This window comes from Festucalex cinctus, chromosome 19 (genome assembly GCF_051991245.1).
Source record: "Festucalex cinctus isolate MCC-2025b chromosome 19, RoL_Fcin_1.0, whole genome shotgun sequence".
In the NCBI taxonomy this organism is placed as follows: Eukaryota; Metazoa; Chordata; class Actinopteri; order Syngnathiformes; family Syngnathidae; genus Festucalex; species Festucalex cinctus.
Window position 1 is genome coordinate 20,269,937 of NC_135429.1, and position 18,782 is coordinate 20,288,718.

General features: G+C 41.8%; 1 protein-coding gene across 2 annotated transcripts in view; it reads left to right on the top strand.

Moving 5' to 3' along the window:
• The window catches only part of top2b (DNA topoisomerase II beta), a 724,731-nt gene that overhangs the window by 413,818 nt on the left and 292,131 nt on the right, over positions 1-18,782 (top strand). For both annotated transcript variants that reach the window (XM_077506321.1, XM_077506322.1), the window contains exon 21: positions 8,885-9,116. In XM_077506321.1, the coding sequence (XP_077362447.1) occupies positions 8,885-9,116 (232 nt within the window). The remainder of the gene's footprint in view (positions 1-8,884; positions 9,117-18,782) is intronic.

Here is an 18,782-nt window from a genome sequence, read left to right on the forward strand (position 1 = left end):
TATGACGGCGGCGGCGCATCAAATTTAGAGTTTAAAAATTCTTACTTCACGAAGCATTGCCGGTTGTACGTTTAATCTAGAGCTACGAAAATTGGTACACATATGTAACAGGCTATGACCTACAAAAAACTCTTTTTGAACCATGTGCTAAACCTAACAGGAAGTCCACCATTTTGATTTATTTTGGAACGTGTTGCCATTTTTTTGGCCATTTCATTGGGGTCTTATTTTAACGAACTCCTCCTACAGTGTTTATCCGATCATCTTCAAACTTTTTGTGATTCATCTTAAGATGTTGAAGATGAAAAGTTATTGAAAGCTTTTTATTTCGTCGCACGCTGTTGTCGTGGCATGCACTTGTTTGCAAAGGAAAAAATATCCTTAAAGAAGCATTCCCATTTGTACGAAGCAGCTAGAGCTACGAAAATTTGTAGACATATGTAACAGCCCAAGATGTACAAAAAAGTCTCTTGGTGCCCTGTGCTAAACCCAACAGGAAGTCCCCCAGGGGCCGGGCATCACATTTTGAGCTAAAAAACTCCTCTTTAACAAAGCATACCCGGCTGCACGTTTCACCTAGAGTTACCAAAATTTGAAGACATATGTAACAGCCCTCGAGGTACAAAAAACTCTTTTTGATGCATATGCTAAACCTAACAGGAAGTGAGCCATTTTGATTTTCTTTGGAACGTGTTGCCATTTTTTTGGACATTTCATAGGGGTCTTATTTTAACGAACTCCTCCTACAGAGTTTATCCGATCATCTTCAAACTTGGTGTAATTCATCTTAAGATGTTGAAGATGAAAAGTTATTGAAAGCTTTTTATTTCGTCGCACGCTGTTGTCGTGGCATGCACTTTTTGCAAAGGAAAAAAAATCCTTCTTAATGAAGAATTCCCAGTTGTACAAAGCAGCTAGAGCTACGAAAATTTGTAGACATATGTAAAAGCCCACGATGTACAAAAAAGTCTCTTGGTGCCATGTGCTAAACCCAACAGGAAGTCACCCAGGGGCTGGGCATCACATTTTGAGCGAAAAAACTCCTCTTTAACGAAGCATTCCCGGTTGTACATTTCCACTAGCGCTATGATAATTTGCAGGCATACTTAAGAGCCCACGATGTACAAAAAAAGTCTCTTGGAACCATATGCTAAACCAAACAGGAAGTCCGCCATTTTGATTTACGATGGGATTTGTAGCCATTTTTTGTGGCCTTTTTCAGGGGTCATATTTTAACAAACTCCTCCTACAAAATTAATCCGACCGTCTTCAAACTTGGTGTGTTTCATCTAAAGATGTTTAAGATGCAAAGTTATCGAAAAAAATTTATTTTGTCGCACACTGTTGCCATAGCGATGCATTGTTTGCCAAGTAAAGTGCTGCTTTTTTTTTTTGGTCTATACATGTGTGAAAATTCATGAAAATTTACACACACATCAGACTTGTCATGAACATGAATTTTTAGAGATTTCTTGTGCAATTTGCAATAAATCGCGCCCTCTAGACATTTTTATGGAGCATTTCCGATTGTATGATTCAAGCGCTATATAACTAAAGATGACTTGACTTGACCTAGATTTCTGAAAAGTGGGAGGCATCCCTATTAACCTAAGACCTACAAAAAGTATTTTGTAGCCGTATACTAAACCTAAAAGTAAGTCCGCCATTTTGAATTTATTTTGGGAATTGCACACCATCTTTGGCCTTTTGCACACAAAAAGCTTGTCAAAAACATTTTAGATGGTCCTTGTCCTATTTGACAGACCCCAACGTGCCAGTACCCCGACGTGCAAGTACCCCAACGTGGCCCAGGTTGCGAGGGCCCTTTATAGCTGCTCGCAGCTCTAGTTATTCTTCTTTTTCTTTGTTATTATTCTTTTCCGCAAACAATCACATTTTTGAGACACCAAACGTGAACGAAAACTCACCAAACTTTACACACACGTCAGGCCTGGCGAAAAATTTGATATTTTAAAGTCGCCATACATGATAACAGAAAAATGGCTCCTTAGCGCCCCCTACATAGGTTAAACGGATCCCTGTCCCGCTACGATTGTCCGACGGCTATGAAAATTGTGTGGCACCTGTATCACATCCCGATGAACAAAAACCTCTTTGATGTGTGTACCCTAAAATAGACAGAAAGTGAGGTATGATCATCTGAATGTCCAATTTTGGCCCAGTTTTGCACATTTACATGGATCATACTATTGCCCGCTTCTCCTACACGGTTCACCCGATTGACTTCAAACTTGGGCTGTACCATCTCAACACCTGGGACAACATCATGGTAAAAAATCAAAACATTTTGACCTACTATATGACGGGGGTGAGGCATCAAATTTAGAGTTTCAAAACTCTTACTAAACGTAGTATTGCCGGTTGTACGTTTAACCTTGAGCTACGAAAATTGGTACACATATGTAACAGACTATGATCTACAAAAAGGTCTGTTGGTGCCATATGCTAAACCCAACAGGAAGTCCGCCAGAGGCGGGGCATCTAATTTTGCGTTTCAAAATTCTTACTTAAAGAAGCATTCCCGGCTGTACGTTTCACCTAGGGTTAACAAAATTTGAAGACATATGTAACAGCCCTCAAGGTACAAAAAACTATTTTTGAACCATATGCTAAACCTAACAGGAGGTCCACCATTTTGATTTACTTTGGAACGTGTTGCCATTTTTTTGGCCATTTCATAGGGGTCTTATTTTAACGAACTCCTCCTACACTGTTTATCCGATCATCTTCAAACTTGGTGTGATTCATCTTAAGATGTTGAAGATGAAAAGTTATTGAAAGCTTTTTATTTCGTTGCACGCTGTTGCCGTGGCATGCACAGTTTGCAAAGGAAAAAATTCCTTCTTAATGAAGCATTCCCAGTTGTACGAAGCAGCTAGAGCTACGAAAATTTGTAGACATATGTAACAGCCCAAGATGGACAAAAAAGTCTCTTAGTGCCCTGTGCTAAACCCAACAGGAAGTCCCCCAGGGCCCGGGCATCACATTTTGAGCTAAAAAACTCCTCTTTAACAAAGCATGCCCGGCTGTACGTTTTACCGAGAGTTACCAAAATTTGAAAAGGTATGTAACAGCCCTCGAGGTACAAAAAACTCTTTTTGAACCATTTGCTAAACCTAACAGGAAGTCCGCCATTTTGATTTACTTTGGAACGCATCGCCATTTTTTTTGGCCATTTCATAGGGGTCTTATTTTAACGAACCCCTCCTTCAGAGTTTATCCGATCATCTTCAAACTTGGTGTGATTCATCTTAAGAGGTTGAAGACGAAAAGTTATTGAAAGCTTTTTATTTCGTCGCACGCTGTTGTCGTGGCATGCACTGTTTGCAAAGGAAAAAAATCCTTCTTAATGAAGCATTCCCACTTGTACGAAGCTGCTAGAGCTACGAAAATTTGGAGACATATGTAACAGCCCAAAATGTACAAAAAAAGTCTTTGAGTGCCATGTGCTAAACCAAATAGGAAGTCCGCCATTTTGATTTACGTTGGGATTTGTAGCCATTTTTTGGGGCCTTTTTTAGGGGTAATATTTTAATGAACTCCTACAAAATTCATCCGACCGTCTTCAAACTTGGTGTCTTTCATCTTAAGATGTTTAAGATGCAAAGTTATCGAAAGTTTTTTAGTTTGTCGCACGCTGTTGCCATGGCGATGCATTGTTTGCCAAGTAAAGTGCTGCTTTTTTTTTTTTGTCTATACGTGTGAAAACTCATGAAACTGCACACAAATCAGACTTGTAATGAACATGAATTTTTAGAGATTTCTTGTGCAATTTGCAATAAATCGCGCCCTCTAGACATTTTTACGGAGCATTTCCGATTGTATGATTCAAGCGCTATATAACTAATGACTTGACCTAGATTTGTGAAAACTGGGAGGCATACCTATTAGCCTAAGACCTACAAAAAGTATTCTGTAGCCGTATGCTAAACCTAAAAGGAAGTCCGCCATTTTGAATTTATTTTGGGAATTGCTCACCATCTTTGGCCTTTTGATAAAAGTTTGTACACACAAGGTTTGTCAAAAACATTTTAGATGGTCCTTGTCCTATTTGACAGTACCCGAACATGCCAGTACCACAACGTGCAAGTACCCCAACGTGGCCCAGGTTGCGAGGGCCCTTTATAGCTGCTCGCAGCTCTAGTTATTCTTCTTCTTCTTCTTCTTTATTCTCCGCAAACAATCGCGATTTTGGGTACCTAATCATTCACGAAAACTCACCGAACTTTGCACACTCCTCAGGCCCGGCGAAAAATTTGATATTATGAAGTCGTCATAACAACGCGACTCTATAGTGCCTCCTCGCGTAGAAAAATAAAAACCAAGCCCGGCACGTTTGAGCTAGAGCAACGAAAATTGGCAAGCACGTGTAGCACCCCGAGACGTACAAAAAAAGTCTATTGGGACCATGTAACTAAAATGTACAGGAAATGAGCTATGAATTTTTTTATGTCCAATTTTGGCCTATTTCGGCACATTCACTGTGGTCATGCTTTTTCCTCCTTTACAAACACTTTTTATCCAATTGACTTCAAACTTGGCATTTATCATCTCAAGACCTGAGAGAACAACTGGGCAAAATATCGTGACTATTCGAAATACTATATGACGGGGGCGGGGCATCAAATATTGCCTTTAAAATTTCATTTCTCCAGAAAGAGCAAATGCTTAATAACTCCCATGTTCAAGCTCCAAAAAATCTCAAACTTCTCAGGCAACGTAATAGTCACGGCCTGAAAACATCTATATCATAAAATTCAGTTATACATATAGCGCCACCTAGTGGTAACAATAAATGTCATACTTTACGTTTTTAGCTACTGTGCTGAGCTCGTTGAAGGGATCCAGTTGAAAATTGGTCAGAAAAGCCTTAAGATGTTGATCATGCCCCACACCGAATATTGTAACTTTTCGCCAAAGGGTGTGGCCGCAACGGTGCCGCAAAGTCTGAAGATTTTTCGTGAGAATAAAAGCTGCATTAACTTGACCGAGATGATCCTATCTTCTCAAAATTTCACACATTTGATGAGAGTCCAGCCCTCAAGACACCTACGAACTTATATTTCATCTTACTGATCGCGCCACCTAGTGGCAATTTTATTTCTTACGAATTTTCTTCTACGTTTTTCTCCAAACACGTTAACTGGACCTACCTCATATTTGCTCAGATGAGGGTTTCGGCCTTCATGATGTCACAACACGAAGTTTGTGAGTTTTCACGAATCGCTGTGGGCGTGGCTAAGCGCTGTTCGCCAAGAAAACGCCGGTTTTGATGGTCTAAATATGCGCAGAAACTCATGAAACTTGGCACACATATCTGACCTGGTAAAATGAGCAATATTTTATTGTTGATTGTGCTATTTTTTTACAAAAATGACTCAATAGCGACCCCTATAAGTTTTTAACGAAGCAGCCCCGCTTGTACGTTTAAGCAAGAACAACGAATATTTTTAGGTGTCTGAGGGAGCCCAAGACCTACAAAAAAGTCTCTAGGACCTATATGCTAAAATGAACAGCAAATGAGCTACGCATTTTTGAATGTCCCATTTTTTACGATTTTTGCACATTTACAGGGGGCATACTTTTGCCCACTTCTCCTACACGTTTCATCCGACTGAGTTAAGACTTGACCTGGACCATGTCAAGACCTGAGCCAACGACAGGGGGAAAAATCTTGACTTTTCGAAATACGATATGATGAGGGCGGGGCATCAAAATTTGTGTTTCGCATTGAAAAAGGATATGCTTAATAACTCCCCGGTACATGCTCCAAAAAATCCCAAACTTGACATGTATGTTTATAGTCAAGGCCTGAAGCTATCTCTATGACAACATTCAGTTATATATGCAGCGCCACCTAGCCCTTGAGGCAGAAAAAAAAAACACCCCACTTACGGTATTTTTACAAAAATTGTAAACACATTTCGCAATGAAAAAGGATATGCTTGATAACTCCCCGGTACATGCTCCAAAAAATCCCAAACTTGACATGTATGTTTATCGTCAAGGCCTGAAGGTATCTCTATGACAACATTCAGTTATATATATGCAGCGCCACCGAGCCCTTGAGGCAGAAAAAAAAAATACCCCACTTACGATATTTTTACAGAAATTGTATACTCGTTCTCAGTGTGATAACTAAGTCATTTATGAATATTCTTTTACTTTCCACCACTCAAAATGTTCACTGGCACCAGATCTATCCAAACATACGGATTTTTTATTTATTTTTATTTTTTTTTGATAGCCTTTATGGACGTTAAAAGCAGTATCGTGAACGAACGATATGCTTAATAACTCCCCGGTACATGCTTCAAAAAATACCAAACTTGACATGTGACACGACGAGGAGAGGTTGGACTCAGACGCAGGATAAAGGTAGGCCACAAAGGCAATAGGTTTATTTCCGGCCAACAGCTGTCTACTCTCAACTTGAGAGGAGAAAGGGGAATCAAAAAGTGGAGAACTAAAAACGCTCCACTGGGGAGGAAAAAACAGGCAAAAGGTACAGGGGACAACAAAAGGCGCTCCGCAAGGGAGGAAACAAGGCTCAAGGCACAAGGGGTAACTAAGGGCGCTCCGCTGTGGAGGATAAGGCACAAAAACAAGGCAAAACAACAAGGTAACAGGAACAAGGACTCGAGGACTGTGGGACGCTTCCATGCACTGACTGTGACACTTCGGCCCTGAGGGGAAAGTGCAGGTGGCTTTTATTGTCTTGGTTGATTGGTGGCAGGTGGACATGATCATGGGCGGGGACCGGTAATTAGTGAACTGCAGGAAGGGCAAGTGACCTGGGGTGAGAGGAGACTCAAAATATCAAAGTAAAACAGGAAACATGACTATGAAAATAAAAGCATGGCCGTCACACCGGTGGCGGCGTGACAACATGTATATTTATAGTCAAGGCCTGAAGGTATCACTATAACAAAATTCAGTTATTAATACTGCGCCACCTAGTCCTTGAGGCATAAAAAAAACAGCAACCCCACTTACGGTATTTTGAACAAAATTTGTGAACTCGTAAGTGTTATAACTAAGTCATTTATGAATATTCAGTTACTTTCCACGACTCAAGATGTTCACTGGTATCAGACCGATCCAAACATATGTACTTTTTTTTATTTTGTTTCATTTTTTTTTGATCGCCTCTATGGACAATCAAAGCAATGATTGTGCAATGAGTACGAGCGAATGGCTATATATACTTTTACAAAAAAAAAAAAAACAGTCAGGTCAACTCATTCCCTAAAATTTAAAAAAAAGGACGCTAGTTTTTGCAGATCTTAACAAAAACCAAAACCCATTGAGCTTGACACACACATCACACCGAGCAAAAAAAATCCACATGTAAAGGTTTAGCATGGCATGTTCAAAGAAATTTTGCTCCTAATATGCCAGTACCCCAATGTGCGAGTACCCCAACGTGCAAGTACCCCAACGTGCAAGTACCCCAACGTGGCCCGGGCTGCGAGGACCCTTTATAGCTGCTTGCAGCTCTAGTTGTTATTGTTATTATGTACATAAATTGTTGGCGCCGTTATGGTAACTCACTACCGGACCCCTTTTTTTTTCCTTTCATTTAAATCTGTCACATTTCAATTGGGGAAAATAAGGTGGCCTAAATATTGTGTGCAATAAAAATGCTATTATAGTGTGACACCAATCATAAATATTTTGTTGAGTAATTATTACTCATATCGTCAAGAATATTGTCACCGCAGATTTCCTTGAAATATTGTGAAATATATTTTTTTAGCCATATCGCCCACCCCTAGTTTGAATCATCGAACGTTACCAATCTTTGTCAAATGTGCCCGTGAAGCTCATTAAGGCCCATGTGAGTAATAAGAGCTAAACAAATAAACTTAACTTGACTTAATTTTATTCTTGCACCTGCTCGAGTGTGGCGGCTGTGGATCAGGGGTAAAGCCAGTCATCCAGTAACTGGAAGGTCCGCTGTTCGATTACTGCTCTCCCCAAGTCATGGGTCGTTGTGTCCTTGGGCAAGACAATTCGCACCCAGTGCCACTCCTCCTGGTGTTTTGATGGTGCAAATGTTTGGTGGTGGCCGTAGGCTCACGCTGGCCGCCGCGCTTCTGTTAATCTGCCCCAGGGCATCTGTGGCTACATACGGGGGGTTTACTGCGACGAAAGTTGTTGTGGGTTTTGACTTGTCTGTTCCCTCACTCTCTCTCCCAGCCAGGGCAGCACAGAAAGGCGGAGCAGAGCTGCTGGAGAGCAGGACTCGTTTACAGCCACATCTGCATGAAATCAGCAATCAGCCGGCTTCCAATTCTCTTCTCCTGCCAGATGATTTTTCACTCACGGTTGCTTCACATAGCTCTGCTCTCCAGCAGTTCCCCACATGGGTCCTTGCCTCCTGGTCTCTCCATAACAGAAAAGTGTGAATAATGTATCCCTTGTGAGCTCTTTGAGTGGGCTACAGAGAAGTGCCATATAAATCTGATGTATTATTATGCACAATACAGTATCTGCTGCTGCACATATGCATAAATTATCCTGGCATTTTGAAAACAAACTAGCATGTACTCCATTCACTACTAGTAAACACTAATTTTTTCACTCTTTTTCAGAAAAAAAATGTTTCAATACATCCCTAATAAATTTGCAGTTATGTGCAGGTACATGTTACAAGTGTATGTCAAAACAACAACAACAACAACAACAACAACAACAAAACTAACAATTATTAACTGTAATGGAAAAGATTACTATTTTCGGAAATATACACTATTAGAAAATGTAGTCTTTAGAGTGATGCATTTGAAGGTCAGTCTGGATTTGTGTTAACTTCATATGGGTATTCTATGACTGAGAACGTTTGTCTCATTTCTTACAGTCCTCTTGCCAAGCTGTTATTTCCAGCAGTGGACTCCAACCTGCTGAAGTTTCTTTATGATGACAACCAGAAGGTGGAGCCTGAGTGGTACATTCCCATCATTCCAATGGTGCTTGTAAATGGTGCGGAGGGCATTGGAACAGGCTGGGCATGTAAGATTCCCAACTACGACCCACGTGAGATTGTCAACAACATCAGCCGGATGCTAAACCATCAAGACCCACTGGCAATGGTAAACTCGCTAGAGAACTGGAATACAGTGGTCCCTCGCTGCTGTGCAGTTCACTAACCCCGGGTTTTCACCGGATGCGGTTGCGGTGCGGTTGCGGTGCGGTGCATCTTGACTGCGTGCTCCGGACGGGTCAATTTTTTTGTCAATCCACACCGGCTCCGCACAGCTGCGGTCCGGCAGCTCCGTCGCCGCCCACTTCCCAACGTGTCTCGCGGGACCGCGCGCGCGCGATCATGTGGCATTTCACAACGACAAACATACAGAAAGTCTGCTCAACAGAGAAGCAGAAAGAGAGGTGGACTTCTTTTGATTTAACCTTTTCTTCTTCTTCTGCTATGAGATTCCATGCAGCATCCTTTTTTTGGTTGTCCTTGTAAAGTATATTAATAACGAGAGTCGGGTCAGTGCGGGTCCACTCTTTATTTCTGTCTTCCGCGTCCGGCTGCCGCTCAGTACGGCAAGCAAGACGGGCACAACAAGCAACCGCGAACATCAAACTCACAATACATTACAGTCCTTATAAAAAGGATGTGCCGTGTCATATATTATTTTGTGGTTTTCCACCTCCAATATAAACCTCTCCTCGTCCATGTTCGCTGGTGTCTAAACCGTGAATGAGCACATGGCCCGGCGACGCCCACGTCACGTTTTGCTGAAAAACTTGCGAAATAGGAGCTGGCGAGTGTTTTATTCTGAAAGGTAACCGGAAATTTATTTTGAAACTGCCTCGGTCTTCCTGTCCCGCTCGATGTGTTTTGTGCTAGCTTGCCATTTGCCGGAGGCCTACCGCTGCGGCGTCCGGCAAAAATAGAAAATAGGTCTATCCTTGCAGAAGGCTTGCGGCACGCCGCAGGCCTTCCGCAGTCGACACGCAACGCACCCGCAAGCGGTGTAAACTGCACCATTCGAATGAATGGAATCTAATTGCTGGCGTCGCCGGACCGCACCGCAACCGCACCGCAACCGCATCCGGTGAAAACCCGGGGTTACTGCGGATTCACTCTATTATGGATTTTTAATCCCCCCCCCCCCCATTTTCAATAGTGAGTACCCCATAAAATTATTTATGTTGCTATTTGTATCCGTTTTTGTAATATTTTAGTAAATATAAAGTAAAGCTCTTTCTTTCATTCAGCTTTCACCACAGTCTACTATACTTGATCAAAATATGGAATATTTGGTAAATTAAGCAACGTGTATCATAATAATAATAATAATAAAAAAACATTATAATAATACAGGGCTTGACAGTGGGAGCATTTCACTCGCAAATGCGAGCCACTTTCAAGTGCGTGCTGGTGAAGAAAAATATCATGAATGTTCTCTCTGCACAATGTTTAAAATGTACATTCGAAAGTTGCCATGTGCTCCGCTGGCTCTCGTGCAGCAACAAGAGCCCGCCGACTCACAATCCAATAGTATTTGAGAGAAACATGACCCGATGCAATGTGATTGACTGGCTACTTCCTGATCAGCACAGCATACATGTACACGCGCACCGCGCAGACTACAATTTACATACAAACAGATATAATATGGCGCTTTTCCACCGGACTGGTTCCACACCGAAGCGGCATTTTTTACATTTTTTTTTTGTCCCACGGTGACAGACCTCTCCATTCACAAATAGCTTCGCGACTCGCTAGCCGGTCGTGAATCGCGATATTTCATCCATGGTGGTCCATGTTAAATTGTAAATATGGCTCAATGTTGGCGTGACTTACCACTCGTGAAATGTTATGGCAGATCCGCACGCATTGGGGAATGCAAGCTTGGCTTGGAGAGTTCAAATGATCCCGCCCCCTTACCCCCGCGCGCCTCCTGTAAAGGAAAAGCAATGGAGGCGGTTGTGGTGTGGTAGATTGCCGTGCGGGGCTCAGGGAAAAGCGGCAGCAAATTTTAAAAAATGAAGCGGTCTATTGCTGATTATTTTCTAAAACAAAATGAGAATGAGGAGGAGAATGATGGTGGTAAATCAAACAGAAATACAGATTATTCTGCCTGTCAGAAGTTTTAGTTTGAATTTATGCAGTCTTTAAGCGCCCTCCTGTGGTTGCTAGGTTTCATGTTTTTGTTGAGTAAAAAAAGACACCACACCACTCCAATGTAACAGCACGGAACGCCGACACATTCATTGTTACCACATTCATTGTTACGCAGACTGTTGGATCTTATTTTTGTTGTTACTTCGGACGAGAATTGTCCATAAGTACATGCGATGTCAATATAAAAACACTGTAGATTTATTTTAGTTAATTAGACAATGAGACTGTTGAATGTGCAATGTAACTAGCTACTAGCATGAAAGTGTTGTGTATAGTTAGCTAATATTACATTGTTTGTTATTTTATTTTCTAGTTTTACGACGACCTAAAGAGGGTAATGGTCAGAAGCCATTGTTCAAATTAATTAACAGCACAAAAGGAAAACAAAGTCTGGTTATTTGGAACATCGTTAAGTCGCTGTCTAGCTGGTGAAATCTAGAAGCTTCGGAGAGAGGACAGCATACAGATGAAAAGGTCAGGGGAAGATTGGCCGATGAGCAGGTGAAGAAAAAAAAAGTACTGACTTTTACTGCGCCAAGCAAAATAATGTTGACATGAGTTAAGTTATACGAAATGATTGACTTGTTTTGATAGCCACTGCCGTTGCAGGTAAACCTCGTGTTCCAATGAAATATTTTGCAAATATATCGTGTTGCGTTTGCCTAAGGTCATGCTTGCACCTCCACAAAAAAATGGTGCGACCAAATCCAGTGCTGTGCGAGCAAATAAAAATGTTACTCGCACCAATGCTAGTAGTGGAAAAGTTAGTGTAGAGCCCTGTAATACCAATTTTTAAGTCAGGAGCATCAAAGTCAAAACAACCTATTACCCTAAAACTTCCATGGTAAAGATGTTTTCTCTGCAGAAGGTGGGATAACCTCATTAAAATAAACATTGATATGAGTGTGCTTAAAAAATGGAAATATGATTCCATTATAAACCAACCTCTAAGGTATTTGTCCAATCGGTGCTGTTTAAGTCAGAATATAGAATACATCTCAGCAAGGATTTGGACACCTTTGGCCAGTCAGTGTGTGAATAATTTGCCGTATCTGAAATGAGAGAATATATAAAGACATAACACTTATTGTAACAAACACAAAGTATTGATATTCTTCTCCTTAACAACTTGCATGCATGGTTGTTACACCCACCACACCCATGCTTACAATGAATATGGTAACCTATGTAATCACCTACTCAATTACCCATTGAGTCAACCCATCACATTTATAATAAGCAGAAGTTGTGTTGTTAAAGAAAAAACAGTCTGCAAAAGTAGTAAAGCATGTGCTTTATGTGTTGTTTTTTTCACACTTCAAATTCACTGTGTAATTCAAAACCATTACTTACCGACAAGAAATGTCACACACAGGCATCTCGGTTGTAGATGTCATTCTAATAGATAGAAGTAGTAAAACGTCAAGAAAAGAAAAGAAAAAAATGTCTACATAAAACATGATGTATAAAACAAAGAAATATACACATGACATTGAAATTCAGATTGGCCATACTTATAGTCATGAGAACTTTGAATCCGATTATGGCATAATATTCACAATATATGGCACTTACAGGTAAAATTTAGGATGTGTCACGTGACGTTGGATGTCGTCACCAGGTCAGAACATAAAGGTCAACAACATATACAGTGGTATGAAAAAGTATCTGAACCTTTTGGAATTTCTCACATTTCTGCATAAAATCACCATCAAACGTGATCTGATCTTTATCAAAATCACACAGATGAAACAACAGTGTCTGCTTTAACTAAAACCACCCAAACATTTACAGGTTTTCATAATTTTAATGAGGATAGCATGCAAACAATGACAGAAGGGGGAGGAATAAGTAACTGAACCCTCTGCCTAAGGATACTTAAAGAGCAATTGAAACCAATTTTTACCAAACAATTTAAGTCAGGTGTGTGCCCAATCACTGATGAGTGGCTTAAAGCTGCCCTGCCCACTATAAAACACACACCTGGTCAGAATTGTCTTGATGAGAAGCATTGTCTGATGTGCACCATGACTCGCTCAAAAGAGCTGTCGGAAGACCTGCTATCAAGAATTGTTGGTTTGTATAAAACTGGCAAAGGATACAAAACCATCTCTAAAAGTCTGGATGTTCATCAATCAACAGTCAGAGAAGTTGTGTACAAATGGAGAGAGTTTGGCACTGTTGCTTCTCTCCCAAGGAGTGGCCGCTCACCAAAGATGACTCCAAGAGTTCAGCGCAGACTACTCAGAGAGGTAAAAAAGAACCCTAGAGTGTCTGCTAAAGACTTACAGAAATCACTGGCACAGTCCAATATCTCTGTGCATGCATCAACTATATGTAAAACATTGGCTAAGAATGGTGTTCATGGGAGGACTCCACGGAGGAAGCCACTGCTGTCTAAAAAAAACATTGTTGCTCGTTTGATGTTCGCAAAAAGGCACTTGGACACTCCACAGAAGTTTTGGCAAAATATTTTGTGGACTGATGAAGCCAAAGTTGAATTGTTTGGGAGGAACACACATCGTCATGTGTGGAGGAAAAATGGAACAGCTCACCAACATCAACACCTCATCCCCACCGTGAAGCATGGTGGAGGGTGCATCATGGTTTGGGGCTGTTTTGCTTCCTCAGGGCCTGGACAACTTGCAATCATTAATGGAAAAATGAATTCAAAAGTTTATCAGGATGTTTTGCAGGAAAACCTGAGGCCGTCTGTCAGACAGTTGAAGCTAAAAAGAGGATGGATGCTGCAACAAGACAATGATCCAAAACACAGAAGTAAATCAACTTCAGAATGGTTTCAGAAGAACAAAATACAGGTTCTGGAGTGGCCAAGTCAAAGTCCAGACTTGAACCCCATTGAGATGCTGTGGCATGACCTCAAGACAGCGATTCATGCCAGACATCCCAGGAATCTGACTGAACTACAGCAGTTTTGTAAAGAAGAATGGGCCAAGATTAGTCCTGATCGATGTGCCAGACTGATCTGCAGCTACAGGAAGCGTCTGGTTGAACTTATTGCTGCCAAAGGGGGGGCCACAAAATATTAAATGTGATGGTTCAGTTACTTATTCCTCCCCCTTCTGTCATTGTTTGCATGCTATCCTCATTAAAATATGAAAACCTATGAATGTTTGGGTGGTTTTAGTTAAAGCAGACACTGTTGTTTCATCTGTGTGATTTTGACAAAGATCAGATCACGTTTGATGGTGATTTTATGCAGAAATGTGAGAAATTCCAAAAGGTTCAGATACTTTTTCATACCACTGTATATGGTCTTTCCTTGTGTAATATATTACAGAAAAGATATCAGGAACTCTAGTCCATAAAGTATCAGATAAATCACATTTTGAGAAAATCCATCCATCCATTTTCTTTACTGCTCATTCCTCACAGCGGTCGCCGGAGGTGCTGGAGCCTATGTCAGCTGGCTTTGGGCAGTAGGCAGGGTACACTCCGGACTGATTGCCAGCCCATCGCAGGGCACACAGAGACGAACAACCATCCACACTCACAAGCACACCTAGGGACAATTTGGAGAGCCCAATTAACCTGCCATGCATGTCTTTGGAATGTGGGAGGAGACCGGAGTACCCGGAGAAGACCCACGCGGGCACGGGGAGAACATGCAAACTCCACCCAGGAAGGCCGGAGCCTGGACTCGAACCCAAGTCCTATTTTGAGAAAATATTTTGTATAATTTTTTCCACCTGTGATTGAGCAATCTGTTGAATTAGCTCAAAGCAAGCATATCCTATCTGCAAAAACAAAAGGCGTAAATTGTTCAGGTTGACTGCATATGTCCAATGTTACATTAGTTTATCTTACAGAGTTGACACCACAAAACTGTCACAGACAATAAATAACGCAGGTAACCATAACCAAAGTTATTTTTGATCGATACAGTTTATACTTTGCTTGATTATAATGGAAAGACAACACTACAGTAACAGTTTAAACATGTTGATTCTCGCAGATAAATCATCATCATTGACTGTTCTCTCAAAATGTAGTAAAATGAAAGTTTTTAAAGTAAGTTTCCGGCTGCTTCTGCAAAGATTTCTGACGTCAATGCTAGATGTTCCGTAGCGGGGATGGGGGCTGGATGTGCCCTTTCCTGTCAAGGGATGAGAAAATCCCGCCCTTTCCTTTCAAACAGTGCAAATTTCTCACGGTGCAAATGGAATGCGGAAGTGCAGACAGGGCAAGTCTTCCGGCCAGATACCACTCCAGTGGTGAGCTATTTTTAGGATCCCAGTTACTCGTACACAATGCGTGTGTGTCATTCCTACACCCCCACCCCCTCTCCTCCTGCACATGTGCAATTGAAGGCAATTTACAGGCTGAGGCTGCTCGTTTACGCAACTCCGCAAGAAGAGCTCATTAAGACTTAGGGCTGTGCAATTAATCGAAATTCAATTGCGATTTCAATAATTACCCTCCACGATTACAAAATTGTCACAATTGTACAAAAACGTTTATTAATACTAGGGAGTCCTCGTCATTTCAACCCCGCTGAGATAGTCGTAGTCAAGCTAACGGCAGTATTCATGACAGAACATGGGGCTGTGAGAAACCAAATTTCAAAATAAACTTTACCTTACCAAGTAGTATATGTAGGTCAATGCATTGTAGCCCTTTTATTTTGAAGTTGTTACCGGAAGCATCGCTTGATAATAGGGGCTGAAGACGGGCTCCTCTATTCGGAGTTTGTGAACAACGGCAATATAAATGCACCAAACTGTTGGGCCAGACGTCAGTAACACAACTTTGTCCTGAAGTCACGTTCAATCATCAGGTAAGAGCGCTAAGACATAATTATGCTGACGTTGTATTGTACGGCGCCTGTTGCCAGCGTTTAGCCGTGACTGCTAGCTAACAGCAGTGTCAGCCGTCATGCGCAACCCTAAACCGGACGCTGGTTTGTCCGCCTTTTCAGCTGCGTTGAGTTTATTAGTGATGAACAAATCACTCATTCATTTGAGTCATTTGAACGGCTCTTCAATGTGAACGATGGGAACCCCCCAACTATAGTGCGCCGACCGTACGCTTTCGGAGGGAGAGTCGTCTTCGTGCATTACCGTCAATAAAACAATTAACTTTTAAGTGGCTCGTTAAGGTCTGAAACAAGCCCAAAAAAACAAACAAAAACTGCTCACTGCGCAGAACTCAACTCAAGTTTATTTATATAGCGCTTTCAAAAAGCCTGAGCGTTCACAAAGCGCTTCACAGAAACACAAAAACCATAACATAACATAAAACATTAACACCAATACAATACAATCACAACAAATCAACATTCTTCCATTCGTACATACGCTTGGATGTTTAAAGCCGTTATAGATGAAAGAAGACAGAATCAGTCTCCTTTCAGCAGTTGATCAGAGACATGATCTCAACATGCATGATGGCACATACGTTTGCTACAAGCTAAGTTTGCTTATAAGCTAGCTCATAAACAAGCAGCTGCTGTGTTCGTGGTGAGTGTCATACACACAAAAAGAATGGTCCAATTTTCCAGTCTCATCCAAACTGCCTCTCCTCCAAGCACTGAACCGCCACTGAGTCCACGCCCCGCACTTAGCGGCGCCGTTCGCGTCCTCAGCTCCACTGTCATCCATCTCACCAGCGTACACTGTCCAGCAGCACCGACCTCTCCTTCGAGCAGAAAGGGGCTGTGAAAAATGCTGCCTGTTTCCTGGCGCAAAAAAACACAAGCGACCCGCAGGTGCCCGGTGGGGCAGTCAGATAGCACCGACATTTCCCCATTAGAAACCGTGCTAGTGCAGGCATGCTGCTAAATGGTGTAAAACATAAATTGAATCAATGCAGGTTGGATTATCCGTCAGTGCAGTTGGACTCTGCCTGGATAATTTGGATGGTTGTATCAGAAAGTCAATTCTGTCACACAATCAAACGTATGGCCCGCGGGCTAGAACCGGCCCATCAGGAGATCCAATCTGGTCCGTGAACACAGAACACTAATTTTTCACTAAAATTAACTGTTTTTGCTAATTTTGTCCACTGGAGGTCGCACTGATGCCTTAAATGACATTCTAGAATTTGGTTCAGGATTTGATTAAAAAAATAAAATAAAAATGAAAAAATGCACTCATTTTTGTTTTTTTTTAAAAGAAATTTCCGATTCTTCTTCTTCTCTCGGCTTTTCCCTTCAGGGGTCACCACAGCGAATCAGTTGCCTCCATCGAACCCTGTCCTCTGCATCGTCTGCTCTCACATCAACTACTTTCATGTCCTCGTGAACTATATCCATAAACCTCCTCTTTGGTCTTCCTCTCGATCTTCTGCCTGGCATTTGTAAACTCTGTCCCTCTGATGTACTAATTCCTGATCCTCTCCATCCTGGTCACTCCCCAAGAGAGAACCTCGGCATCTTCATCTCTGCCACCTCCAGCTCTGCCTCCTGTCTTGTCCTCAGTGGCACTGTCTCCAGACCAAACAACATCGCTTGTCTCACCACAGTTTTATAAACCTTTCCTTTCATTTTAGCTGAAACTCTTCTATCACACATCACACCTGGCACTTTTCTCCACCCATTCCAGCCTGCCTGCACACGCTTCTTCACTTCTTTTCCACACTCTCCATTGTTCTGGACTGTAGACCCTAAATACTTAAACTACTACTCCTCCACCTTCTGCTTCAAACATTAAACATCAAAGCGTATGTAGGGATGGAAGAATGTTGATTTGTTGTGACTGTATTGTATTGGTGTTAATGTTTTATGTTATGTTTTTTTTTTTTTGTCTTTTTGTAAAGCGCTTTGTGACAGTTCGGGCTGTTTGAAAGCGCTATATAAATAAACTTGAGTTGAGTTGAGTTGAGTTCTTGGTCTCTTCTCCCTGTTACCTCACTCTTCCACTTGGGTCCCTCTCATTCACACACAGATACTCCATCTTGCTACGGCTAACCTTCATTCCCCTCCTTTCCAGGGCAAACCTCCACGCCTCTAACTTCCACCTGTTTCCTGCTCTCACTACAGATCACTATGTCATCTGCAAACATCATAGTCCTTGGGGATTCCGGTCTAACCTTGTCTGTCATCCTGTCCATTACCATAGTGAACAAGAAGGGGCTCAGAGCTGATCCCTGATGTAGTCCCACCTCCACCTTGAACTCCTCCGTCACACCTACAGCACACCTCACCACTGTCTTACAGTCCTCATACATGTCCTGCACCACTTGAACATACTTCTCCGTCACTTCAGACTTCCTCATACAGTACCACAGTTCCTCTCTGGGCAACCTGTCATAAGCTTTCTCCAGGTCTAGAGAGACTAGAGGTAAGATGGAACCTAAAAAATCCAGCCCGACCCAACCCAGGCCTGCGGGCATTAAAGCCCGACCCAACCCGAGCCTGACCAATTAAGTTGATTTGCAGGCCCGAGCCCGAAGCAAACCCGAAATTTCAATTTATCCCATAGTATTTTTGGCAGAAAAAAAACGCAAGATTTTTTAAGGTTAAAATAATCTGCATATTTTTATGATCATGATAAATACATTTGCACAACGAAATAACGCTGGAACACAGAATAAGAGGCCAGACAAAGAGAGTGAAAGAGAGATCTTGATGCGTGTCATGAATTCACATATTCATGGAAGT